General features: G+C 50.7%; 1 protein-coding gene across 3 annotated transcripts in view; it reads left to right on the plus strand.

Annotated features, from left to right (window-relative positions):
- The window catches only part of NRAP (nebulin related anchoring protein), a 188,470-nt gene that overhangs the window by 62,361 nt on the left and 98,710 nt on the right, over window positions 1-27,399 (plus strand). For all 3 annotated transcript variants that reach the window (XM_073556640.1, XM_073556641.1, XM_073556642.1), the window contains 11 exons: window positions 103-210; window positions 1,951-2,058; window positions 2,347-2,445; window positions 4,136-4,240; window positions 10,583-10,690; window positions 12,046-12,147; window positions 12,338-12,535; window positions 15,263-15,367; window positions 15,587-15,685; window positions 18,235-18,330; window positions 18,516-18,623. In XM_073556640.1, coding sequence (XP_073412741.1) covers window positions 103-210; window positions 1,951-2,058; window positions 2,347-2,445; window positions 4,136-4,240; window positions 10,583-10,690; window positions 12,046-12,147; window positions 12,338-12,535; window positions 15,263-15,367; window positions 15,587-15,685; window positions 18,235-18,330; window positions 18,516-18,623 — 1,236 coding nt within the window. The remainder of the gene's footprint in view (window positions 1-102; window positions 211-1,950; window positions 2,059-2,346; window positions 2,446-4,135; window positions 4,241-10,582; window positions 10,691-12,045; window positions 12,148-12,337; window positions 12,536-15,262; window positions 15,368-15,586; window positions 15,686-18,234; window positions 18,331-18,515; window positions 18,624-27,399) is intronic.

A 27,399-nucleotide genomic window follows, 5' to 3' on the forward strand; every position in this document is an offset into this window, starting at 1 on the left:
ACTGATGTCAAACAATTGAAGTGTGAAACAGGCCTTAGATGCAATAACCCCATTACTCTGTTCATGTGAATAGAACTTTCCATCATTATTTATTGTCTGCAGCTGAAATATAAAGAAAAATACCAGACTCAGATGAAAGGACATTATGAAGGAGTTGGTATGGACCGCCGCACATTACACGCCATCAAGGCTGGGACCCTTGCCAGCAACGTGAGTGTCTAGAAGTGAATGGATGGAGAAATTGATGCATCTGATGGTAGCTGTATAAATCTGTATGTAGTGAGCTCCCTCTAGTGGTGGCTGTATAAATCTGTATGTAGTGAGTTCCCTCTAGGGGTGGCTGTATAAATCTGTATGTAGTGAGCTCCCTCTAGTGGTGGCTGTATAAATCTGTATGTAGTGAGTTCCCTCTAGGGGTGGCTGTATAAATCTGTATGTAGTGAGCTCCCTCTAGGGGTGGCTGTATAAATCTGTATGTAGTGAGCTCCCTCTAGTGGTGGCTGTATAAATCTGTATGTAGTGAGTTCCCTCTAGGGGTGGCTGTATAAATCTGTATGTAGTGAGCTCCCTCTAGTGGTGGCTGTATAAATCTGTATGTAGTGAGTTCCCTCTAGGGGTGGCTGTATAAATCTGTATGTAGTGAGCTCCCTCTAGTGGTGGCTGTATAAATCTGTATGTAGTGAGTTCCCTCTAGTGGTGACTGTATAAATCTGTATGTAGTGAGCTCCCTCTAGTGGTGGCTGTATAAATCTGTATGTAGTGAGTTCCCTCTAGTGGTGGCTGTATAAATCTGTATGTAGTGAGTTCCCTCTAGGGGTGGCTGTATAAATCTGTATGTAGTGAGTTCCCTCTAGTGGTGGCTGTATAAATCTGTATGTAGTGAGTTCCCTCTAGTGGTGACTGTATAAATCTGTATGTAGTGAGCTCCCTCTAGTGGTGGCTGTATAAATCTGTATGTAGTGAGTTCCCTCTAGTGGTGGCTGTATAAATCTGTATGTAGTGAGTTCCCTCTAGGGGTGGCTGTATAAATCTGTATGTAGTGAGCTCCCTCTAGTGGTGGCTGTATAAATCTGTATGTAGTGAGTTCCCTCTAGGGGTGGCTGTATAAATCTGTATGTAGTGAGTTCCCTCTAGGGGTGGCTGTATAAATCTGTATGTAGTGAGCTCCCTCTAGTGGTGGCTGTATAAATCTGTATGTAGTGAGTTCCCTCTAGGGGTGGCTGTATAAATCTGTATGTAGTGAGCTCCCTCTAGTGGTGGCTGTATAAATCTGTATGTAGTGAGTTCCCTCTAGTGGTGACTGTATAAATCTGTATGTAGTGAGCTCCCTCTAGTGGTGGCTGTATAAATCTGTCTGTAGTGAGCTCCCTCTAGTGGTGACTGTATAAATCTGTATGTAGTGAGCTTCCTCTAGTGGTGACTGTATAAATCTGTATGTAGTGAGCTCCCCCTAGTGGTGGCTGTATAACTCTGTATGTAGTGAGCTCCCTCTAGTGGTGACTGTATAAATCTGTATGTAGTGAGCTCCCTCTAGTGGTGACTGTATAAATCTGTATGTAGTGAGCTCCCTCTAGTGGTGACTGTATAAATCTGTATGTAGTGAGCTTCCTCTAGTGGTGACTGTATAAATCTGTATGTAGTGAGCTCCCCCTAGTGGTGGCTGTATAAATCTGTATGTAGTGAGCTCCCTCTAGTGGTGACTGTATAAATCTGTATGTAGTGAGCTCCCTCTAGTGGTGACTGTATAAATCTATATGTAATGAGCTCCTTCTAGTGGTAGCTGTATAAATCTTTATGTAGTGAGCTTCCTCTAGTGGTGACTGTATGAATCTGTATGTAGTGAGCTCCCTCTTGTGGTGGCTTTAGAAGTTAAGTATTGAGCTTTCTGCCACAGTGATGTAGCGAAATGGCACAATGGATGGAAGCTGATTTTTCTTCTGCATCCTGCAGCTCGCCTACAAATCAGAGAAGACCGACAGTGCGGATGGTGAATATTGTTTCCCAGCGACACTTGCTCCGTCTTATCAGACCACAAAGAGGCTCGAGCCCCTGAAAGACGTACGTAGCGCTGGAATCTCATAATACAGGGAAACAGGCAGCAATCAAGACACTGCTTCTTCATAAATACATATGTATTGGAAATAGCATGGTCTCCCAGCAGCACAGAGGATTTCAGGAGAGCAGCTTTCTGATTTTGGAAGGGATCACAATTTTTGCTGCATAGTTGGGGGGAGTAGCATCTTCAGCAGCACAGAGGATATCAGAAGAGACTTGTGCTAAAGTCTGACCGAGGCCGTACCCTCCTGAGCTTGTGATTTCCAGGTCTCGTCTCTTTCTTCCCGGCAGGTAAATTACCGGCAGAGCATTGACAAGGTGAAGTTCAGTTCTGTCACTGATACCCCGGAGATTGTGCAAGCGAGGGTTAATGCCCAGCAGCTGAGCGATGTAAGTTGGTGTGGTGCTGATAATGGGGGACTGCAATGATGTAACATCCGTCCTGGGGTTTAACCCTTTCATATATTAGCTGGCGGCATGTGAGCACATACAGGCGGTAGTGGTAGCACAGAGCAGTGTCTGGGCACCAGAGACCCCGACACCTGAGACCCCGGCACCCGAGACCCCGACACCCGAGACCCCGACACCTGAGACCCCGGCACCCGAGACCCCGACACCCGAGACCCCGACACCCGAGACCCCGGCACCAGAGGACACCGGCACCCGAGACCCCGGCACCCGAGGACTCCAGCACCAGAGGCCCCGACACCAGGGACCCCGGCACCTGAGACCCCCGGCACCCGAGACCCCGACACCCGAGACCCCGACACCCGAGACCCTGGCACCCGAGACCCCGGCACCAGAGGACACCGGCACCCGAGACCCCAGCACCCGAGGACTCCAGCACCAGAGGCCCCGACACCAGGGACCCCGGCACCTGAGACCCCCGACACCTGAGACCCCGGCACCCGAGACCCCGACACCTGAGACCCCGGCATCAGAGGACGCGGGCACCTGAGACCCCGACACCTGAGACCCCGACACCTGAGACCCCGGCACCCGAGACCCCGGCACCCGAGACCCCGGCACCCGAGACCCCGGCACCCGAGACCCCGACACCCGAGACCCTGGCACCCGAGACCCCGGCACCAGAGGACACCGGCACCCAAGACCCCGGCACCCGAGGACTCCAGCACCAGAGGCCCCGACACCAGGGACCCCGGCACCTGAGACCCCCGACACCTGAGACCCCGGCACCCGAGACCCCGACACCTGAGACCCCGGCATCAGAGGACCCGGGCACCTGAGACCCCGACACCTGAGACCACCGACACCTGAGACCACCGACACCTGAGACCCCGGCACCTGAGACTCCGACACCAGTGACCCCGGCACCAGTGACCCCGGCACCAGAGGACCCCTGCACCCGAGACCCCAGCACCAGAGGACCCCGACACCTGAGACCCCAGCACCTTAGACCCCGGCACCAGAGGACCCCGGCACCAGAGGACCCCGGCACCTGAGACCCCGACACCTGAGACCCCCGACACCTGAGACCCCAGAAACCCCGGCACCAGAGACCCCGGCACCAGAGACCCCGACACCTGAGACCCCGAGACCCTGACACCAGGGACCCCGACACCTCTAGTATCCTCTAGTAGTGCCAAGTCGTGGTGCCAGCACAGTACTGAGACCCGGGCACATGATGACGCCCATAATCAGCTACACGTCCCATAGTCCCAGAGTAACACCGCTCCAACCCCATGGCTGATGCACCACATCCCGTTCCTGACTGTTGAGCAAGAGGATCGTTACATTGTATCGGATTCCAGACTGATACATTGTAACAATCCGGACAGGAGATTGCGGCCTATATATGAGGATTCTCTTCACGATGCACTGGAACAAATCCTCAGCTGTGACACCGAATAAAGAGATTGGACTGGATTAGGAAAACAGCTTTGCTTTCCAGAAACAGCGCCACCCCTGTGCATGGTCGTGTCTTGGTATTGCAGCTCAACTCCATTGAATAGATTGGGTTTAGCTGTAATACCACACACCACCTGCAGCCAGGGATGGCGCTGTGCTCTAATAAGATTTAACCTTTTCATAACTTGATCTTCTCGGATTGTCTATTCAGCTAAATTACAGAGCGGATTATGAGAAATTCAAGACCCGCTACACCCTGACCCAGGACGTGCCGGAGATGGTGAAGGCCAAGGAGAACGCGGAGCTCTACAGTGAGGTAAATGACAGACTGAACCAGACCGGACCCCCGGTAAATGTGCTCCGGTATCAGGGACCCCCAGTATATGTGCTGTGGTATCAGGGACCCCCTGGTATATGTGCTGTGGTATCAGGGACCCTCTGGTATATGTGCTGTGGTATCAGGGACCCCCTGGTATATGTGCTCTGGTATCAGGGACCCCCTGGTATATGCGCTGTGGTATCAGGGGCCCCCAGTATATGTGCTGTGGTATCAGGGACCACCTGGTATATGTGTTCTGGTATCAGGACCCCCTGGAATATGTACTCCGGTATCAGGGACCCCTTAGTATATGTGCTGTGGTATCAGGGACCCCCTGGGATATGTACTCCGGTATCAGGGACCCCCTGGTTTATGTGCTGTGGTATCAGGGACCCCCGGTATATGTGCTGTGGTATCAGGGACCCCCTGGTTTATGTGCTGTGGTATAAGGGACCCCCGGTATATGTGCTGTGGTATCAGGGAGCCCCTGGTATATGTGCTGTGGTATCAGGGACCCCTTGGTATATGTGCTGTGGTATCAGGGAACCCCTGGTATATGTGCTGTGGTATCAGGGACCCCTTGGTATATGTGCTGTGGTATCGGGGACCCCCTGGTATATGTGCTGTGGTATCAGGGATTAGGGACCCCCTGGTATATGTGCTTTGGTATCAAGGACCCCCTGGTATATGTGCTGTGGTATCAGGGAACCCCTGGTATATGTGCTGTGGTATCAGGGACCCCTTGGTATATGTGCTGTGGCATCGGGGACCCCCTGGTATATGTGCTGTGGTATCAGGGATTAGGGACCCCCTGGTATATGTGCTTTGGTATCAAGGACCCCCTGGTATATGTGCTGTGGTATCAGGGACCCCTTGGTATATGTGCTGTGGTATCGGGGACCCCCTGGTATTTGTGCTGTGGTATCAGGGACCCCCTTGTTTATGTGCTGTGGTATCAGGGTCCCTCTGGTATATGTGCTGTGGTATCAGGGACCCCCTGGTATATGTGCTGTGGTATCAGGGACCCTGTTGTGAGTTCATTTTCCCCTTCACCATTGAGGTCTGATGAACTCCCTCTTCTGGTGAAGGAAGGTAGTGAGGCTGATTACAAAGCACCTGAGCAGAATGATGATGACTGGGTGACTGGAATTGCTGACTGGATATAAGGCAGCCGACGCCCTTCTGCCTTGCGGGTGATTTCTCTGAGGGATTCTAGGAGACCAGTCTGATTCCTGCTCCTCAAAAGCTAAGTTTTCTGCTTTGCTTTTTGCATTTGTGTTTTGGTTTTGTTTTGCCTTGTTTTTCTGGATTTCTGCCTTCCCCTGCTGGGTGAGCTGAATTCCTTTTTGCTCTGTCTTCAGAAAATACCTGAGTACTGATATAGTCTTTTTGAAGCCTAGCGTCTTCAGGGCTTTTTTCCCTATCAGTCTGTTGGCTCTTGTTTTGAGAGGGTTTTGGCGGATTGCAGACAGCAGCTTTTCTATTCTGTCCTATTTAGTTAGCTTGGGCCCCATCATTTGCTCAGCCTATCTTTCTATCTGTGTGAGTGTTTTTTCATCTTGCTTCACCGTCATTATATGTTGGGGGCTGCCTATTGCTTTGGGGTCTGCTCTGGGGCAGTTTAGATTTCCCTTTCTGTCTTTAGGCTATGTAGTTCTCCGGCTGTGATCGAGGGGTCTAGGGCACCGTAGGAACCCACCACGGCTACTGCTAGTTGTTGTTGTTAGGTTCAGGGGTCTGCAATCCGATAGCTGCCAACTTCTCTGGTTTTCTGGACTTAGCTAGTATTTCTGTTTTTGCCTCCTACGGTGACTCATTCATAACAGGACCCCCTGGTATATGTGCTGTGGTATCAGGGACCCCCTGGTATAGATTCAAGATTCAAAGAAGCTTTAAATTCAAATTCAAAGAAGCTTTATTGGCAGGACTAAATACACATTAGTTTTGCCAAAGCAAGTGTACAAAAGGGAGTAGGGATAGGGACTGTAGGGATGTTGGGAAGGGGCTGTAGGAAAGGTGGGTAGGGGCAGATCCAGGATGGGGCTATAGAAGTCCATGGCATAGGGAAGGTGGATGGGGGGCATGGGGCAGATCCAGGATGGGGGCTGTAGAAGTCCATGGCATATCATAGTTCTCTTTCTCGCAGTCTATGGCATGCGCTCACATACCGCGCTGCTATCTCCACTGCTCTCTCTTCTTCCCCCAGCAGCATACATGTTTTCTCTTCCTCCTTCATGGTGATGAAATCCGGGAAGAGTTGTGAGAGTCTCCTGAAGTGAGTGTCCCTCACTGCTGAGTATTTGGGGCAGTGTAGCAGGAAGTGGGTCTCATCCTCCAGGGCCTCCTGGTCACAGTGTTGGCACAGTCTTTCCTCCCTGGGCTTGTAGCTCTGCCTGTGTCGGCCGACCTCGATGGCCAGACTGTGGGCACTGAGTCTATACCGGCTCAGGATCTTGCGGTCTTTGGGGTCCTGGAGTTTCTCCAGGTATGGGGCCAGTCTGTAGTCTCTCTGTAGACTCCGGTACATGGTCAGTTTCTGTGAGCTGATGATCTCGTTCTTCCAGTCACTTACGTACCTCTCCTGGCCTTCGTCTACCATCTTCCTGATTCCGGCTTTTGTCAGGTTGTTGTGATTGGTGTTCTGGTCAGGTTGGGTTTCGGTGAGCGGTTCCGAGGGTCCTGGTTTTTCTGTTTCCCCTACATGTGTCAGTGCTTTATGGTGATGGGAGCTTGGACTGCTCCTACGTAGGTGAGCCCGGAATGACAGTGCCCTCTTTAGAACCGTTAGGTGTAGAGGGAATCTGCCCAGCTCAGCCTGGCAAGCACTGTTGGAGGTGCTCCGATGGACTTGGAGAAGGTGCTTGCAGAATTCCAGGTGGAATATTTCTGTTGGGCTGGAATCCCACCTTGACCAGTCTGGGTAGGTGTGATGGCCCCAGACTTCGCTGCCATACAGGAGGATTGGGGCGATGATAGAGTCAAAGATTTTTAACCAGACCCTCACTGGTGGCTTTAGATGGTGGAGTTTCCTTCGGATGGCATAGAAGGTTTTGCAGGCCTTGTCTTTCAGGGTCTCTATGGCTTGTTTGAAGCTCCCTGATCGGTGAATCTCTAGGCCCAGATAGGTATATTTGTCCGTTCCTGTAAGGGCGCAGTTGTTGAGGATAAATGAAGGGTGCTGGTCTGATTTTCTCTTTCTCTTCTGGAACACGATGATGTTGGTTTTCTTTAGGCTGACCGGTAGTGCCCAGGTGGAGCTGAATTTCTCTACGATTTTCAGGTTTTCTTGGAGGCCTTTCTCGGTTGGTGACAGAAGCAGCAAGTCATCTGCATACAGCAGGAATTTCACCTGCACGTCGTGGAGGGTGAGACCTGGTGCTGTGGAAGATTCCAGAGCGGTAGCCAGCTCGTTGATGTAAATGTTGAAGAGCGTTGAGCTTAGGCTGCAGCCTTGTCTGACTCCCCGGCTCTGCTGGAAATAGGCCGTTCTTCTGCCGTTCACACTGACACTGCAGAGGTTCTCGGTGTAGGAGCTTTTGATGACATCGTAGGTCTTTCCTCCTATTCCGCTCTCCAGCAGTTTCAGGAATAAGCCTGGGTGCCACACCGAATCAAAGGCCTTTTTAAAGTCCACGAAACAGGCGTATATCTTCCCGTTCTTTGTATTGTGGACGTGGCTCTGAATGAGGCTGTGCAGGGTGTAGATGTGCTCAGTAGTGCGGTGGTTTGGCATGAACCCTGCTTGGCTCTTGCTGAGGACGTTGTGCTCGGTGAGGAAACTGAGGATCCTCTTGTTCAGGATGCTGTTGAACAGTTTTCCCAGGTTGCTGCTGACACATATTCCTCTGTAGTTGGCAGGGTCGTACTTGTCCCCATTCTTGTGGATGGGTGTGATGAGGCCTTGATTCCAGGTACCAGGGAAGTAGCCGGCACTTAGCACAATATTGAAGAGTTTAACCATTGCGGCCTGTATTTCTGGTGGGCTGTACTTCAGCATTTCTGGTAGGATTCCATCCAGGCCACCGGCTTTTCTACATCTTATGGAAGAGATTCTCTCTGCTACTTCCTGTAATGTAATAGGTGCATCCACGGGGTTTTGGAAATTTTTTACTTTTTCCTCTATTGCTTTTAGTTTTGCCATTATGCTTTCCTGTTCTTGGTTTAGTTCTTCCTTTGGAATGTCTTTATAGAGGTCTCTGAAGTACTGGAGCCAGATGTTGCCATTTTGGATATGGATTTTGTTTTTCTTGTCTTTTGTGCCCATGTGGTTCCATAGTTCCCAGAAGGCGTTGTCTTGGAGGGCGTCTTGGAGTTGGTTAAGATTGGTGGAGATGTAAATCTGCTTCTTCCTCCTGAGGATGGTTTTGTACTGCCTTTGTATGGTGTCATAGGCTTCCCTCAGACCCGGGTGGTTGGGGTCTCTGTGTTTCTTGTTTGAGGCTGTTCTCAGGGTCTTCCGTACGGCTTTACATTCTCTTTCAAACCATCCGTTGATCTGTTTTTCTTTTGGTCTCTTGTAGTTGACTTTTTAAGGTCGGACAGTCTGGCCATTGCATAGAATATATTGTTGAGGTCTTTTGCAGCTTGACTCACTCCCTTTGGGTTAGGCTGGTACTCCTAGTTGTAGAAGTGGTGGAGCATCCGCTGTATTTCAGGTCTGCTTTATTGGCAGGACTAAATACACATTAGTTTTGCCAAAGCAAGTGTACAAAAGGGAATAGGGATAGGGACTGTAGGGATGTTGGGAAGGGGCTGTAGGAAAGGTGGGTGGGGGCAGATCCAGGATGAGGCTATAGAAGTCCATGGCATAGGGAAGGTGGATGGGGGGATGGGGCAGATCCAGGATGGGGCTATAGAAGTCCATGGCATAGGGAAGGTGGATGAGGGATGGGGCAGATCTGTTATGAATGGGTCACCGAGGAGGAACAACAAAATCTAAGTCCCAGAAAACCAGAGAGGTTGGTAACTATGCAGATTGCAGATTCCTGATCTTAACCACACAACTAACAGTAGCAGTGGAGCGTTCCTACGTTGTTCCTAGATGCCTCGTCACCGCCGGAGGTCTACATAAACCTAAAGCAAGAAAAGGGAAAACTAACTGCCCCAGAGCAGACCCCAAAGGAAAAGACGGCCCCCACACATGTATTGACGGTAAAGCAAGATGAAAACACAAACACAAGCAGGAAAATAGGCTGAGCAAATGATGGGACCCGACTAACTAGAAAGGACAGGAAAGGAAAGCCACTGTCTGCAATCTGCCAAAAAACCCTACCAAAATAATGTCCAACACGTCTGATAGCAAAATTAACCCTGAAGTCACTAGACTTCTCCCACTATATCAGCACTCTGAAATATTCTGAAACAGAGCAAAAAGAGGCCAATCTAATAACGGACCAAAAGGCAAATACAGATAAATGGGAGTGGAAGTTCAGCATAGCTCCAGCAGGGGCAAGCTGACCACACAAGAAACTGAATTGACCAACAAGCGCAAGTGTGAACATTAGCAAAAAACAAACTTAACTTGCAAAGACTGGAAGAGAGCTGAAGTCCAAGACCTGAGAAGCAGACTGAATCACCAGTGCCAGGATAGGGCGTCGGCTGTCTTATATCCAGTCTGATACTCCAGAGATCCAATCGTTATCTTCCTCATCAGGTGGCAGATCACTACCACTTAAACCAACCTCACTACCTCCTGTCACCACCAGAGGGAGAATGGAAGGAGAACTCTCAACTGGTGGAGCAGAAAATGAGCTCGTAACACAGATCCAGAGTGGGGGCCATAGAAGTCCATGGCATAGGGAAGGTGGATGGGGGATGGGGCAGATCCAGGGTGGGGGCCATAGAAGTCCATGGCATAGGGAAGGTGGATGGGGGGATGGGGCAGATCCAGGGTGGGGGCCATAGAAGTCCATGGCATAGGGAAGGTGGATGGGGGGATGGGGCAGATCCAGGGTGGGGGCTATAGAAGTCCATGGCATATCATGGTTCTCCTTCTCGCAGTCTATGACATTCGCTCACATATTGCGCTGCTATCTCCACTGCTCTCTCTTCTTCCACCAGCAGGATATATGTTTTCTCTTCCTCCTTCCTGGTGATGAAATCCGGGAAGAGATGTGAGAGTCTCCTGAAGTGAGTGTCCATCACTACAGAGTATTTGGGGCAGTGTAGCAGGTATATGTGCTGTGGTATCAAGGACCCCCTGCTATATGTGTTCTGGTATCAGATACCCCCTGGTATATGTACTCCGGTATCAGGGACCGCCAGTATATGTGTTCTGGTATCAGGGACCCTTCTACCTCTGTATGATTACCGATCATGTTCACTGTGATTTCATTACAGAACAAGTACAAGGAGGAATGGATGAAAAGCAAAGGGCAGAACTTCGAAATGAGTCTGGACAACCTGGCCATGATGTCCGCTAAAGCCTCAGGGGACCTCGCAAGTGATGTGAGTGGGATGTGGGCAGCGCCAGGGACCCCTGTGACCTAGACCCAGAGTGCAGACAGTATGGATTCAAGGGGTCTAGCAATAGGGCATGCAGGGGCAGCAGAATAGTGAGTGCAGCTCTGAAGGTGACTGGAGGATAAGACATGATGTAACTGCAGAATAGTGAGTGCAGCTCTGGAGATGACTGGAGGATAAGACATGATGTAACAGCAGAATAGTCAGTGCAGCTCTGGAGGTGACAGGAGAACAGTAAAATAGTGACTGCAGCTCTGGAGGTTACTGGAGGATAAGACATGATGTAACAGCAGAATAGTGACTGCAGCTCTGGAGATGACTGGAGGATAAGACATGATGTAACAGCAGAATAGTCAGTGCAGCTCTGGAGGTGACAGGAGAACAGTAAAATAGTGACTGCAGCTCTGGAGGTTACTGGAGGATAAGACATGATGTAACAGCAGAATAGTGACTGCAGCTCTGGAGATGACTGGAGGATAAGACATGATGTAACAGCAGAATAGTCAGTGCAGCTCTGGAGGTGACAGGAGAACAGTAAAATAGTGACTGCAGCTCTGGAGGTGACTGGAGGATAAGACATGATGTAACAGCAGAATAGTGACTGCACCTCTGGAGGTGACTGGAGGATAAGACACGATGTAACAGCAGAATAGTGACTGCTGCTTTGGAGGTGACTGGAGGATAAGACATGATGTAACCGCAGAATAGTGAGTGCAGCTCTGGAGGTGACTGGAGGATAAGACATGATGTAACAGCAGAATAGTGACTGCAGCTCTGGAGGTGACTGGAGGATAAGACATGATGTAACAGCAGAATAGTGAGTGCAGCTCTGGAGGTGACAGGAGAACAGTAAAATAGTGACTGCAGCTCTGGAGGTGACTGGAGGATAAGACATGATGTAACAGCAGAATAGTGACTGCACCTCTGGAGGTGACTGGAGGATAAGACACGATGTAACAGCAGAATAGTGACTGCAGCTCTGGAGGTGACTGGAGGATAAGACACGATGTAACAGCAGAATAGTGAGTGCAGCTCTGGAGATGACTGGAGGATAAGACATGATGTAAAAGCAGAATAGTGAGTGCAGCTCTGGAGGTGACTGGAGGATAAGACATGATGTAACAGCAGAATAGTGACTGCAGCTCTGGAGATGACTGGAGGATAAGACATGGTGTAAAAGCAGAATAGTGACTGCAGCTCTGGAGGTGACAGGAGAACAGTAAAATAGTGACTGCAGCTCTGGAGGTGACTGGAGGATAATACATGATGTAACAGCAGAATAGTGACTGCAGCTCTGGAGGTGACTGGAGGATAAGACACAATGTTTTTGTCACCTACAGATTAAATACAGAGAGGAATATGAAAAAACTAAAGGAAAAGCGGCAGCGACAAGCGACTCGCGCCTCCTCCATTCTCTGCAAGTTGGAAAGCTGAATAGTGAGGTAGCGGAGCTGCATCCATAGTTCAGCACTGGTCACACACCTTTCCCAGAGTCCTGATAAAGCGGCAGACATTCCTACTCACTGTGTAACCCGGGGTTTCTGCCACTCAGGAGCCTGGGGAAGCTGGGTGACTATATGAGACACATCATTCTCTTCATCTGATCGGACGCGTCGTTTATTTCTTCTGTAGATTAACTACAAGAAAGGATTCGAGGAGACAAAGTCACAGTTCCATTTGCCGATGGACATGGTGAACATCACTCACGCCAAACAGGCGCAGGCGCTGGCCAGTGACCTGGACTACCGCACCAAGCTCCACGAGTACACGCTGCTGCCCGAGGACATGAAGGTCACATGGGCCAAGAAAGCCTACGACTTACAGAGCGAGGTGAGATGGCGGGACATTACAGAGCGAGGTGAGATGGCGGGACATTACAGAGCGAGGTGAGATGGCGGGACATTACAGAGCGAGGTGAGATGGCGGGACATTACTGAGTGAGGTGAGATGGCGGGACATTACAGAGCGAGGTGAGATGGCGGGACATTACAGAGCGAGGTGAGATGGCGGGACATTACAGAGCGAGGTGAGATGGCGGGACATTACAGAGCGAGGTGAGATGGCGGGACATTACAGAGCGAGGTGAGATGGCGGGACATTACAGAGCGAGGTGAGATGGCGGTACATTACTGAGTGAGGTGAGATGGCGGTACATTACTGAGTGAGGTGAGATGGCGGTACATTACAGAGCGAGGTGAGATGGCGGGACATTACAGAGCGAGGTGAGATGGCGGGACATTACTGAGTGAGGTGAGATGGCGGTACATTACTGAGTGAGGTGAGATGGCGGTACATTACAGAGAGAGGTGAGATGGCGGTACATTACAGAGTGATATGAGGGGCAGGAGTGTGTAGAATAAGGGGCAGGAGTGCGGAGAATAAGGGGCAGGAGTGCGGAGAATAAGGGGCAGGAGTGCGGAGAATAAGGGGCAGGAGTGCGGAGAATAAGGGGCAGGAGTGCGGAGAATAAGGGGCAGGAGTGCGGAGAATAAGGGGCAGGAGTGCGGAGAATAAGGGGCAGGAGTGCGGAGAATAAGGGGCAGGAGTGCGGAGAATAAGGGGCAGGAGTGCGGAGAATAAGGGGCAGGAGTGCGGAGAATAAGGGGCAGGAGTGCGGAGAATAAGGGGCAGGAGTGCGGAGAATAAGGGGCAGGAGTGCGGAGAATAAGGGGCAGGAGTGCGGAGAATAAGGGGCAGGAGTGCGGAGAATAAGGGGCAGGAGTGCGGAGAATAAGGGGCTGGAGTGCGGAGAATAAGGGGCTGGAGTGCGGAGGATAAGGGGCAGGAGTGCGGAGGATAAGGGGCAGGAGTGCGGAGAATAAGGGGCTGGAGTGCGGAGAATAAGGGGCAGGAGTGCGGAGAATAAGGGGCTGGAGTGCGGAGGATAAGGGGCAGGAGTGCGGAGAATAAGGGGCTGGAGTGGGGAGGATAAGGGGCAGGAGTGCGGAGGATAAGGGGCAGGAGTGCGGAGAATAAGGGGCTGGAGTGCGGAGAATAAGGGGCAGGAGTGCGGAGAATAAGGGGCTGGAGTGTGGAGGATAAGGGGCAGGAGTGCGGAGGATAAGGGGCAGGAGTGCGGAGAATAAGGGGCAGGAGTGCGGAGAATAAGGGGCAGGAGTGCGGAGAATAAGGGGCAGGAGTGCGGAGAATAAGGGGCAGGAGTGCGGAGAATAAGGGGCAGGAGTGCGGAGAATAAGGGGCAGGAGTGCGGAGAATAAGGGGCAGGAGTGCGGAGAATAAGGGGCAGGAGTGCGGAGAATAAGGGGCAGGAGTGCGGAGAATAAGGGGCAGGAGTGCGGAGAATAAGGGGCAGGAGTGCGGAGAATAAGGGGCAGGAGTGCGGAGAATAAGGGGCAGGAGTGCGGAGAATAAGGGGCTGGAGTGTGGAGGATAAGGGGCAGGAGTGCGGAGAATAAGGGGCTGGAGTGCGGATGATAAGGGGCATGAGTGCGGAGGATAAGGGGCATGAGTGTGGAGAATAAGGGGCTGGAGTGCGGAGGATAAAGGGCAGGAGTGTGAGGAATAAGGGGCAGGAGTGCGGGGAATAAGGGGCTGGAGTGCGGAGGATAAGTGGCAGGAGGGCGGAGGATAAGGGGCAGGAGTGCGGAGAATAAGGGGCAGGAGTGCGGAGAATAAGGGGCAGGAGTGCGGAGAATAAGGGGCAGGAGTGCGGAGAATAAGGGGCTGGAGTGCGGAGAATAAGGGGCTGGAGTGCGGATGATAAGGGGCATGAGTGTGGAGAATAAGGGGCTGGAGTGCGGAGGATAAAGGGCTGGAGTGCGAGGAATAAGGGGCTGGAGTGCGGGGAATAAGGGGCTGGAGTGCGGAGGATAAGGGGCTGGAGTGCGGAGGATAAGGGGCTGGAGTGCGGAGGATAAGGGGCTGGAGTGCGGAGGATAAGGGGCTGGAGTGCGGAGGATAAAGGGCAGGAGTCTGGAGAATAAGGGGTAGGAGTGCGGAGGATAAAGGGCAGGAGTGTGAGGAATAAGGGGCAGGAGTGCGGGGAATAAGGGGCAGGAGTGCGGAGGATAAGGGGCTGGAGTGCGGAGGATAAGGGGCTGGAGTGCGGAGGATAAGGGGCAGGAGTGCGGAGGATAAGGGGCAGGAGTGCGGAGGATAAGGGGCTGGAGTGCGGAGGATAAGGGGCTGGAGTGCGGCGGATAAGGGGCAGGAGTGCGGCGGATAAGGGGCAGGAGTGCGGCGGATAAGGGGCAGGAGTGCGGCGGATAAGGGGCAGGAGTGCGGCGGATAAGGGGCAGGTGTGCGGCGGATAAGGGGCAGGAGTGCGGCGGATAAGGGGCAGGAGTGTGGGGATTAAGGGGCAGGAGTGCGGAGGGTAAGAGGCCGTGCTGGGAATATTGAGGCGTCACAGAAACTTCATGGATTTGCCAATAAAATGTAACAATTTAGGGAATGTTTAGAATTGTCCGCCAGTAACCATAGAAACAGATGACTAAAAGTGTGAAGAGTGAAGAGATGAAATGTGAAAAGCAAAATCTGAGTCAGTCTCAGAACTTTTGGCCACGACTGTATAAATCACACTTTGTTTCCTCCTAGAATCAGTACAGGTCAGATCTGACGTGGATGAAGGGCGTCGGGTGGATGGCAGAGGGAAGCCTGAATGTGGAGCAAGCGAAAAAGTCTGGGGAGCTTCTCAGTGAGGTGAGATGCAGCGCCAAATTTACTAATGCGTGGCTGCAGGTAACCATGGTCGGGGGTCGGGGGCTTCTTGGATGTCTAAATGACAAATCCTTGTCGTCACAGAGATGCAGAATTGCTGTGCACATCGGGAGGACTTGACATTGGGGGTGGTGGACTGGATGTCATCCAGCCTTCCAGAAGATGAAAGTAGAAAATAATTATGTTTGTTATTCTTTTTAGAAAAAGTATCGCCAGAAAGCAGACACCCTGAGGTTCACCAGCGTAGCCGACAGCCCACAGATCCGGCACGCCAAGAAAAGCCAGGAGCTGCAGAGCGATGTGAGTGCATAGGAATAACAGGTCGATCTTCAGTACATCATTTGTGCCCAGGTCCCTGCAAGCACGGAAATCATCACCACCATCATCATCATCATCATCACCACCACCACCATCATCACCACCATCATCACCATCATCATCACCACCATCATCACCATCATCACCACCATCATCACCACCATCATCACCACCATCATCACCACCATCATCACCACCATCATCATCATCACCACCATCATCATCACCATCACCACCACCATCATCACCACCATCATCACCATCATCATCACCACCACCATCATCACCACCATCATCACCACCATCATCACCACCACCACCACCATCACCACCATCATCACCACCATCATCATCATCACCACCATCATCATCACCATCACCACCATCATCACCACCATCACCACCATCATCATCACCATCACCACCACCACCATCATCACCACAATCATCACCACAATCATCATCACCACCATCATCATGACCACCACCACCATCATCATCATCACCACCACCATCAGCACCATCATCACCACTATCATCACTACACTACCACCACCATCATCATTACCACCATCATCACCATCACCACCATCATCATCACCATCATCATCACCATCACCACCACCACCATCACCACAATCATCACCACAATCATCATCACCACCATCATCATCACCACCATCATCACCACCATCATCACCACAATCATCACCACAATCATCATCACCATCACCACCACTATCACCACCACCACCCTCATCACCACCATCATCACCACCACCATCATTACCACCATCATCACCATCATCATCACCATCATCACCACCACCACCATCATTACCACCATCATCACCATCATCATCACCATCATCACCACCACAATCATCATCACCATCACCACCATGAGCACCATCATCATCACCACCATCATCACCATCATCATCATCACCACCATCACCACCACCACCATCATTACCACCATTATCACCACCACCATCATCACCACCATCATCATCATCATCAGTGTCAATAGAAAACTTTACAGATAAATTCCACCTTACTTTATCTTCTGATGTGTTTTAACCTCTTCCTGCTTTGGCAAACTATTTTTCTTTGTTTTTTTCTCCTCATTTACTAATCTTATTGTACAATGAACTGAAAAATTAGAACAAAAAAAAACCAAGTGAGGTGCAATCCTTAAAAACCCGTAGTTCCAATATTGTTTGTGGGTTTTGTTTTTCCAGCATTCACCGTTCAGTCTTAATGACCTAGTGCCACAATTCTCCAGCTCATTGTGATTATAGCTATGACAAACTTGTATAGTTTTATTTATATTTTAATGGCTAAAAGTATTCAAAAACTTTGTAAAAAGAATTTTTATTTGTGTCACATTTTTCTGAGACTCGTAACTTTTTGATTTTTTGCACAGATGGGTCTCTGTGAGGGGAGAGGACGGCTTTATTGGTAACAGTTTTGGGTATATTTTACATTTTTACCTCTTTTTTTTAATTCATTTTTGGGGGAATTTCTCAGCAACCAAAACATCTTGATTCTGTCCTTTTGATTTCTTTACAATAATTACTGTACAGGTTAGATTACTATGGAACGGACATCTGCACACGGAGACACCAGATATCATCTGTATTTGTTTGCTTAATTTGTTTATTGTTAGAAAACAGGAGAAACGATTACATTTTTTATGCTTTTTTTATTAGTTTGTAATATTTTTTAAAGCTTTTTTTAAATTTTTAGATTTTGTGGACCTTCTGTCGTTCTATCATTTGCACTTTATACTGTTTAGTGACTTTCCAGGAATCCCAGCCACATGGTACCACGGCCACGGGCTCCAGATTCTGCAGTCATCTGTAGAATCAACCAAAGGCCTGATCCATTGCTGCTTTTGTTTGCCTTTTGTTTCTACTTTTTGATGTTTTTCGCCTGTTTTTTTATTTGTCCTTTTTTTTGCTTTTGCTTCCTTTTATCGTCTATTTTATATGTTCACCTGTTTTGCTTTTTTTATGTGCGCCATTGTGGACGAGGTTCAGGGTTTCATATATTTTTGGTTGATTCATCAATCACAACTTTTTAAAAAAGTAGTAAAACTTTTGTGCCTCCCTAGAGTGGATTTTATATTCACCAGATACTTTTAGTGCAAATTGTGAATCATTTTAGTGGCACACGAGACTTTTTTTTTTTTTTGCACTAAAAAGTTGGACAAAAACAAAAAATAAAAAGAATTTTTGATTTTGTGGAGAATTAATGAATCACGTGCGCCATTGTGAAGAATTTGGCACAAAAACGTCAATACGTATCACAAGACGTAAAAAGAAAAGTGACTGAGAAACTTCTGAAAATGATGATACAGGTCCTTGTAAAAGAAATCCGATGAAACTGATTTCCAGGAGAAGAATCTAGCTTATTTGCAAAAGTCCTCACGCCTGTTTGCCGTACATGGTGATTTCTATAAATCTGCTCTGGGTTATTGGGGTCTTCCAGGGTCTTTGATGATCTATTGTTATTCTCTGCTGCAGATTGTGTACAGGTCGGGTCTCCTCCACCATTACACCATTCACAACGACGACCCCATCTTCCTACAAGCCAGAATCAACGCTGCCAACCTGAGCGAGGTGAGAAGGTTCCTCCGCTCCAGGCACAGCTGGCACCGGGGGGGGGACATTAGATAATGGCCCCTACACGACCAATGGCGGGAAAGAACTCCAGAAATGATTCCCGAGGGCTCTGAGATCCAGATAATTATCCCCACTACGACTCACATTTTTTTTGTTTCCTTTTTATCTATTTTCCCCTCCAGAAACTGTATAAGAGCAGCTGGGAAAAGCAGAAGGAGAAGGGGTTTGAGCTGAGCTTGGATTCGCTGTCCATCCTCACCGCCAAAGCCAAACGCGACCTCGCCAGCGATGTGAGTACCGACCTCCGGCCGTCATACCATCCATGTATCTAGTGTGGAAATATAAAGAACACGTCCTCTATAAAAAAATGAAGAACTTTGTATCTTCTGCGATTGATACAAGTTGTGTAAATTGTGTCTCACTGGTCGGTATCACAATCAGTGTGGCTGCTGTTCATCGCTTGTCATCCAGCTTTTACGGGCTCAATGTGAAGCGCTGACATGAGGCTTAGATATGAAAAGTTGGATGCCATGAAATCTGCAGAACAATCTACCGATGGCAACTATCATTGGAAGCAAATGGAGCTGAGCCCTCCACCATATGCCATATGAGTGCCGTCAGGACCAGGCATAATTGCCACCACTGTCGCCCCCATGACTACTCCATGACTACTCCCATCATTACTCCCATCATTACTCCCAGCATTACTCTCATCATTACTCCCAGCATTGCTCCCATCATTGCTCCCATCATTACTCCCAGCATTACTCCCAGCATTACTCCCAGCATTACTCTCATCATTACTCCCAGCATTACTCTCATCATTACTCCCAGCATTACTCTCATCATTACTCCCAGCATTACTCCCATCATTATTCTCATCATTACTCCCATCATTACTCCCATCATTACTCTCATCATTACTCCCAGCATTACTCCCATCATTATTCTCATCATTACTCCCATCATTACTCTCATCATTATTCTCATCATTACTCCCATCATTACTCCCATCATTACTCCCATCATTATTCTCATCATTACTCCCAGCATTACTCTCATCATTACTCCCATCATTACTCTCATCATTACTCCCAGCATTACTCTCATCATTACTCCCAGCATTACTCTCATCATTACTCTCATCATTATTCTCATCATTACTCCCATCATTACTCCCATCATTACTCCCATCATTATTCTCATCATTACTCTCATCATTACTCCCATCATTACTCCCAGCATTACTCCCATCATTACTCTCATCATTACTCCCAGCATTACTCCCATCATTATTCTCATCATTACTCCCATCATTACTCCCATCATTGCTCTCATCATTACTCCCATCATTACTCTCATCATTACTCCCATCATTACTCTCATCATTACTCCCATCATTACTCCCATCATTACTCTCATCATTACTCCCATCATTACTCCCATCATTGCTCTCATCATTACTCTCATCATTACTCCCATCATTACTCCCATCATTACTCCCATTATTGCTCTCATCATTACTCCCATCATTACTCTCATCATTACTCCCATCATTACTCCCATCATTATTCTCATCATTACTCTCATCATTACTCCCATCATTACTCTCATTACTTCCATCATTACTCTCATCATTACTCCCATCATTACTCTCATCATTACTCTCATCATTACTCTCATTACTTCCATCATTACTCTCATCATTACTGTGACGAATAGCCCACCGCCGTTCGTCCACTTACGGGCGACACTAACGGGGGGTCCCGCTGCCACCAAAACGCGACGGACAGCGGACCCTGTGTCACCACTATGTCACAATCCCACCACTGACACCGGTGTATCAGCGGACGGAGGGGCGTGACACAATGCCGGCACACGGCTATCACAGGCGCAGTGGGGCTTATCTTAGTTTTCCCAACACTGGCACCATGTGACCAAAAATATCCAGCAAGCTAATCTCGCTCTACAATTTGCCGCAGGGGGAGTTTAATTTGGATGCACCACCACTGCTATCAATCTTCCAAGTACTGCGGGGATTTATGTATATCCCACTTTCTCAGTTCCACTTTGGAACTTGCAGCTCTCCGGCGCCCCCCTTACCCTCAGGTCAGTCAGGGAACTGCACCTAGGATAATTAGTCGCCGGACGGGCTGCCTGTTGTGAACCGGCAATTAGGCTTCTTCAGTAAGGGAATTATCAGCTGTGGCCGCAGCCCCTCATTCAGCTATATAAGACCCTTCTAGACTGCCAGCAAGCCGCAATAGCCGTGCACAACGTGCTGCCACCAGTCACGGTTACTTAATTCACAGTGTTAAATTAAGAGGGTCCGTGGCAAACCCCTTGAATTAGTAGCGATTATCTATCAAAGGCGTATAGTTCGAGTCTTAGAGCATAGAGACAGATCTAAATAATTATTTCATTTATTTTCCGAAAGAGGACAGTGATTACAGATAAAAGTTGCTATAAAATTGAGACATAAAATATGTACAGTACATGTATAAAATAAAAGTGGGGAAAACAAAGAGAGTACACTCACAGTTCCATATTGTTCCTTAGGCAGACCATGCGGCTAAGGTGGGTGGAGGCGAAGCTGCACTTCTCCGCTCATCTGGGTCTTTCTAGCACGACGACTTGAGCTGTTCTGCTCTGGTTTTGTCCAGGAAATGCTTTATAGACTTGCTATGTGACATCACGGAGAAATGCATGCTGGGTTAATCCCACCTCTCTCTTTTGGATGTAGAATTACACTAGAAAACTTATACTAATCATAACTCCGTGGGGGCAGCCCGACCAGATACATATAGGGCATCATTGGTTGTGATTTGTTGAGTACAATAATTCAAGACCAAATATGCAGTAGTTCTGATACACCGTTTAGCTGGAACACATATCTCAGGTTCTGAAAGGATTACGCTTCGCCAGAACCACGGCAGCGACGCTGTGACCGCCCGGATTACAAAAATGTGATTTTCATATCTCTAGGGTATTTGGTTCTTATGGTATAGTCTCTCATAGTTTTATTCGTTTCAAACAAAGAAGTTTTTCCCGCTCTGAAGAGGAGAGAAGGAAACAAATGGTTGTAACAGCAGGGGGGTCTCCTATTACTAGTGCGAACACAGGCTGTAGAGGAGGGGGGGTGGCACTGCTCTGTGTGTGTGTGAAGGGAGGAGGGATGAAGCTGCAGAGCTAGCAGCCTGGATTGTCATATCTGCCGGATCTTTCTGGAAAGTTACAACAGAAAACATCATATTTTGTGGACAAAACCCCATACCTCACAGACATTGTACATCACACCTCCCCCCTTAAGAGGGCGCTAAGGAGGCATTACCTCTCGGTAATCGGCCATGCGCACCTCAGCGGGTTCGCCCCGGCGGGACAACCCATCGGCATTGCCGTTTTCACTACCCTTCCTGTGTTTTACAGTGAAGTCGTACTGTTGAAGGGCAAGGCTCCAGCGGAGCAACCTTCCATTGGTTCCGGACACTGTGTGCAACCAGCTCAGAGGGTTGTGGTCAGTTACCACCGTGAAGGCACGCCCGTACAGGTAGGGCTGCAAACGCTGCAGTGCCCACACCATGGCCAGACACTCCTTCTCGATGGTCGAGTATGCCACATCCCTCGGCAAAAGTTTCCGGCTGAGGTACAACACGGGGTGCTCTTGGTCCCCCGAGTCGACCTGGCTAAGCACAGCACCGAGGCCAAACTCGCTGGCGTCGGTCTGTACCAGAAACGGGCGACTGCTGTCGACTGCTCTCAACACTGGAGAGTTGCACAGGGCTGCTTTCAAAGCTTGGAAAGCCGCCTCACAGTCATCTGTCCAGTTGACTGTTTGGGGTAGCCTCTGCTTGGTGAGGTCAGTCAAGGGTTTGGCAAGGGCGCTATAGTCCTGTACGAACCGCCTATAGTACCCTGCAGTGCCCAAGAAGGACTTCACCTGTTTCTTGGTCCTGGGGGTGGGCCAGGACACGATTGCGTCCACTTTTTCTGGCTCCGGACTCATGGAACCCCCGCCTACCCGGTGCCCCAGGTAGTGGACCTTGCGCATGCCTATCTGGCACTTCCCCGGCTTGATGGTCAGGCCTGCCTGGTGAAGACGCTTGAGCACCTCCTGGAGGTGCTGAAGGTGTTCCTCCCAGGTGGAACTGAAGACAGCAATATCGTCTAAGTACGCCACTGCGTACTCCTCCAGTCCCCGAAGCAGGTGGTTGACCATCCGCTGGAAAGTGGCAGAGGCATTCTTCATGCCGAAGGGCATGACCGTGGACTCGTACAGTCCAAAGGGGGTGATAAAGGCGGATTTCTCCTGCGCCTCAGGGCTCAGGGGAATCTGCCAGTATCCCCGACTCAAATCCATGATGGATATGTAGTTGGCGTTTGTCAACCGCTCGAGCAGATCCTCGATGCGCGGCATTGGGTGGGCATCAGAGGTTGTGATGGCATTGAGCCCCCTGTAGTCCACGCAGAACCGGGTGGTTCGATCCTTTTTAGGCACGAGGACTACAGGTGAAGCCCACTCGCTTTTTGACCGTCGAATCACCCCCAGCCTTAACATCTCATCGATCTCTTGGCGCATGACTTGTTGCACCGTCTCAGAGATCCGATAGGGTGTTCGCCGTAATGGGGCGTGATTCCCGGTGTCCACCTCATGAACCGCTAACTCCGTCCTCCCCGGTTGGTTGGTGAACACGGGCCGGAAGAGTTTCAGGGTGGCCATCAACTGCAACCGCTGGGACACGGTGAGCGAACCACTTATCTCCATGTCCTCAATGGACCCATCGGCCTTGGCCTGGGCCAGCATGTCCAGGAGGGGATCTTCCTCCCCATCCTCTGGCAGATTGCAGACCGGTAGGACGCAAGCTTCACGTTCGTAGTGCGCCTTCAGCATGTTGACGTGAAAGGCCTTGCGCCTACCCCGAGCATGGTCAAGCGTGACCACGTAGGTGACCGGGTTGAGCTGTTGGTGGATGACGTATGGGCCTTCCCAGGCTGCCTCAAGCTTATCCGTTGGTACGGGGACCAGCACCCAGACCTTTTGACCCACCTGGTAGGTCCGCTCCCGGGCGTTCTGGTCGTACCAGCGCTTCTGGTCAGCCTGAGCCTGCGTCATGTTGTCATGCACCAACTGCGTCAAGGTCTGCATCTTGTCACGGAAGCGCATGACATAATCCACGATGGACACTTCTGTGGGGTTTGGCTCATCTTCCCAGGATTCTCTTATCAACCCAAGGGGTCCCCGGACTCGCCTGCCATACAGGAGCTCGAAGGGGGAGAACCCGGTCGAGGCCTGCGGAACTTCTCTGTAAGCGAACAGCAGGTGTGGGAGGTACCGCTCCCAGTCGCGCCCTTGGGTCTCAACCAGTATGCGGAGCATCTGTTTGAGGGTACCGTTGAAATGTTCACACAAACCATTAGTCTGTGGGTGATACGGACTCGATACCAGCTGCGTCACCTGCATTTTCTCACAGAGAGCCTCCATTAGGCGAGACATGAATTGGGGCCCTTGATCGGTAAGCATCTCCCTGGGAAATCCTACTCTTGAAAAGATGGTCACCAGTGCGTCAGCCACCTTATCTTCCCTGGTTGAAAACAGAGCTACTGCCTCTGGGTACCGGGTAGCGTAGTCTACCACGGTGAGAATGTATCGCTTTCCGGAGCTGCTGGGGACGGACAGCGGTCCTACAATGTCCACCGCGATTCTCTGGAAAGGCTCCTCTATCACCGGCAAAGGAATAAGGGGAGCCTTAAGAGCAGGCCCCGCCTTACCCACTTTTTGGCAGGTGGCACAGGAGCGGCAGTAGTGTGTTACATCTGTCCCCATCTTGGGCCAATAGAAGTGTTGAGACAGCCGTGCCTTTGTTTTGCTGATCCCCAAGTGTCCAGCGAGTGGAATCTCATGGGCAATCCGCAACAACTCGGTTCTGAACTGATAGGGGACGACCAGCTGTCTTTCCCTCAACCACTCCTTTTTAGGATCTCCGGGTACTGTCTCCCGGTACAACCTTCCTCGTTCCCAGAACACCCTCTCCTTATCAGACTTGGAGGTGGGCGTCTCGGCGAGACCTCTCAATTTCTCCAGGCTGGCATCTGAGTGCAGAGCAGCCTGGAACTCCATGCTGGAGGCTGCCAGAAGTGACGTCAGGGTCCCCTCTTTACTGGGACCCTCTGGAACCGGCTCTGGGTTCACCTCTGGTTCGGTCTCTCCTGTAGCAGCAGAGGGTCCAGAAGACAGTGCGTTACCTGCGATCTGGGCACTCTGACTGCGTGTGACAGCTGCTATGTATGCTGTCTCCCTGGGGATTTCTACAGACCCACCAGCCAGTGCTGGCTTGGGCTCTACCTCCCCATCCACCCCCAACACTTCAGGAGCAGTGCTACTTATGGGCCAGTTACCTTCCTCGGTGGCACTGGTCAGCTGCATGGCATTACCTTCCTCATGGTCCCCATGCACCTCCCCATTCCCTTGAGCACCGTTGCTTACTCCTGCCAGGGGTTCCTCAGCCGTCTCACTCCGCAGAGTGACGGGGCTGAGCACTTCGGTACCTGTGGACACATCTACCGCATCAAAGAAAGGGTTAACGGGTTCAGTCGGCACAGATACATCAACATCATCATCATCCTTCCTAGGAGAAGAATGGTTATCAGTTTGCTTTGGTACATTCACATCAGCATCAGCATCGTACCTGGGGAAAGAATGGTTGTTAGTTGCATCATTACTCATCAAGGCATTAGCAGGTAACACATTCAGTTTCCCGTCATCATCATCATCATCAGGGTTAACGTTACCCTTATTATCAGTTTGGGGAAGGGTGTCAGGGACGTAGTATGCAACCATCCGCCCCAAGTCAGTCCCCAATAAAACATCAGTGGGCAGGTTTTCAGACACTCCCACCTCCCTCAACCCGCTCCCAGCACCCCAATCGAGATAAACTCGTGCCACTGGCAAGGGACAACGGGTGCCTCCAATCCCGGTGACAGTCAGGGTTTTCCCCTCAACAAACTCTTCAGGGGCCGCCAGTCCAGGACGGATGAGGGTTCGTTCAGCCCCGGTGTCCTTGAGGCCTGTAGCAAGACGGGCCCCCACCTGAACAGGTTGAACGTTGTCGTCAGCCCTCCCAACTACACCTCCCACCAAAAGAACAGAGGCGTTGGGCCCGGGGGCCTTGGCTGGGGGGTTCTTCGGCCTGTTCGGACAGGCGTAAAAGAAGTGACCAGGCCGCTGGCAGTGGTGACACAGGCGACTGTCAGTAGCCGGCCTGTTGTTGGCAACAGGGACAGGGCCTCCGGAGGGACGGCTAGCTGGGGCATTGGGGTTGGTTGCTGGCTTACCCCCTTTCCAGCTGGTGGCGACTGGCCTCCGCGTCTCGGGCTTCCGGTTGGCCTCGTGGTTGTCGGCGATCTGCGCCGCTTTGTCCACGTTCGTTGGTTCGCAGTCCAGGATGAACTGTCGGACCTCAGCTGGGCAGAGATGCAGGAACTGGTCTTTGATCATCAGGTCCCGTAGCTGCTCAAAGGTTTCAACGGACAGTCCATGGATCCACTGGTCAAAGTGGGTCCTGAGTCCTTGCACCACATCACTGTAGCTATCATGTGGGCCACGTTGGAGGTGCCGGAACTTCTTTCGGTATACCTCAGGTGTCAGCCGGTATTTGGCGATCAGCGCCTGCTTTATGGCGACATAGTCGTCATCGGCTTCTGGCGGAAGAGAAGCAAATGCCTCCAGGGCTTTGCCGTTTAGCCCTGGGGTCAAGTACCTTGCCCATTGGTCTCTAGGCAGCTGGTACTGTCTGCAGGCTTTCTCAAAGGCTCACAGGAACGTGTCCAAGTCCCCGTCCTTTTCCATCACGGGAAAATGCTCTGGCCGGGGTTTAGGAGTCTGGACGCTGCTGGGCTCACGGCTTCGGGCTGTGGGGGCATTCCCACCCCGCTGGAGTACCTCCAGTTCATGGGCCCTCTGCGCCTGGCGCTCGGCTCTCTCAGCCTCAGCTTGGCGCTCGGCTCGCTGCTCTGCTCTCTCTCGAGCTTGCTGGATCAGCCTCACCCGCCCATCACTGTCTTCGGCGGGGAGTTCGTCCAAGGCCATTTGCAGATAGGGGTCCACCCCGTTATGGTTGAATGTGGGGCCAGCGCTCATGAGTGGAGCCTCTGCTGCAGCCCCATTGCCACTTGAGCCCGCTTCTGCGTTCGCTGGGCTCTGGTCGTTTTCCCGTTGCACCAGAGCCACGATCATTTGGGCTTTGTTTTTGTTCGTGGTGTCGATCCGCCACACCCCGCAGAGGGCAATAAGAGATGCCTTGTTATGCTGCTTATACCACTCTGCTCCCATCGTAGCCATGGTTGCCAAATAAAAGACAGAAAAGAAAAACGGAGAAAAATGGAGGGAATACTTGCAAGTACACACTAATGTCTCAGGACTAGTAACCACTGAGTCTGTTCTCCAAAACCTATGATGCAGGATTCCCGCAGGAACCGTGCAGGTCTTTAGTGAGAGGAATGATTGCTCAAACCAAATCACTAATGCTCTAGGATTATCCCACCGCTCTGCCACCAATATGTGACGAACAGCCCACCGCCGTTCGTCCACTTACGGGCGACACTAACGGGGGTCCCGCTGCCACCAAAACGCGACGGACAGCGGACCCTGTGTCACCACTATGTCACAATCCCACCACTGACACCGGTGTATCAGCGGACGGAGGGGCGTGACACAATGCCGGCACACGGCTATCACAGGCGCAGTGGGGCTTATCTTAGTTATCCCAACACTGGCACCATGTGACCAAAAATATCCAGCAAGCTAATCTCGCTCTACAATTTGCCGCAGGGGGAGTTTAATTTGGATGCACCACCACTGCTATCAATCTTCCAAGTACTGCGGGGATTTATGTATATCCCACTTTCTCAGTTCCACTTTGGAACTTGCAGCTCTCCGGCGCCCCCCTTACCCTCAGGTCAGTCAGGGAACTGCACCTAGGATAATTAGTCGCCGGACGGGCTGCCTGTTGTGAACCGGCAATTAGGCTTCTGCAGTAAGGGAATTATCAGCTGTGGCCGCAGCCCCTCATT

Source organism: Dendrobates tinctorius, unplaced genomic scaffold (genome assembly GCF_039654945.1).
Source record: "Dendrobates tinctorius isolate UK_male_01 unplaced genomic scaffold, ASM3965494v1 ptg000236l, whole genome shotgun sequence".
Classification (NCBI taxonomy): domain Eukaryota; kingdom Metazoa; phylum Chordata; class Amphibia; order Anura; family Dendrobatidae; genus Dendrobates; species Dendrobates tinctorius.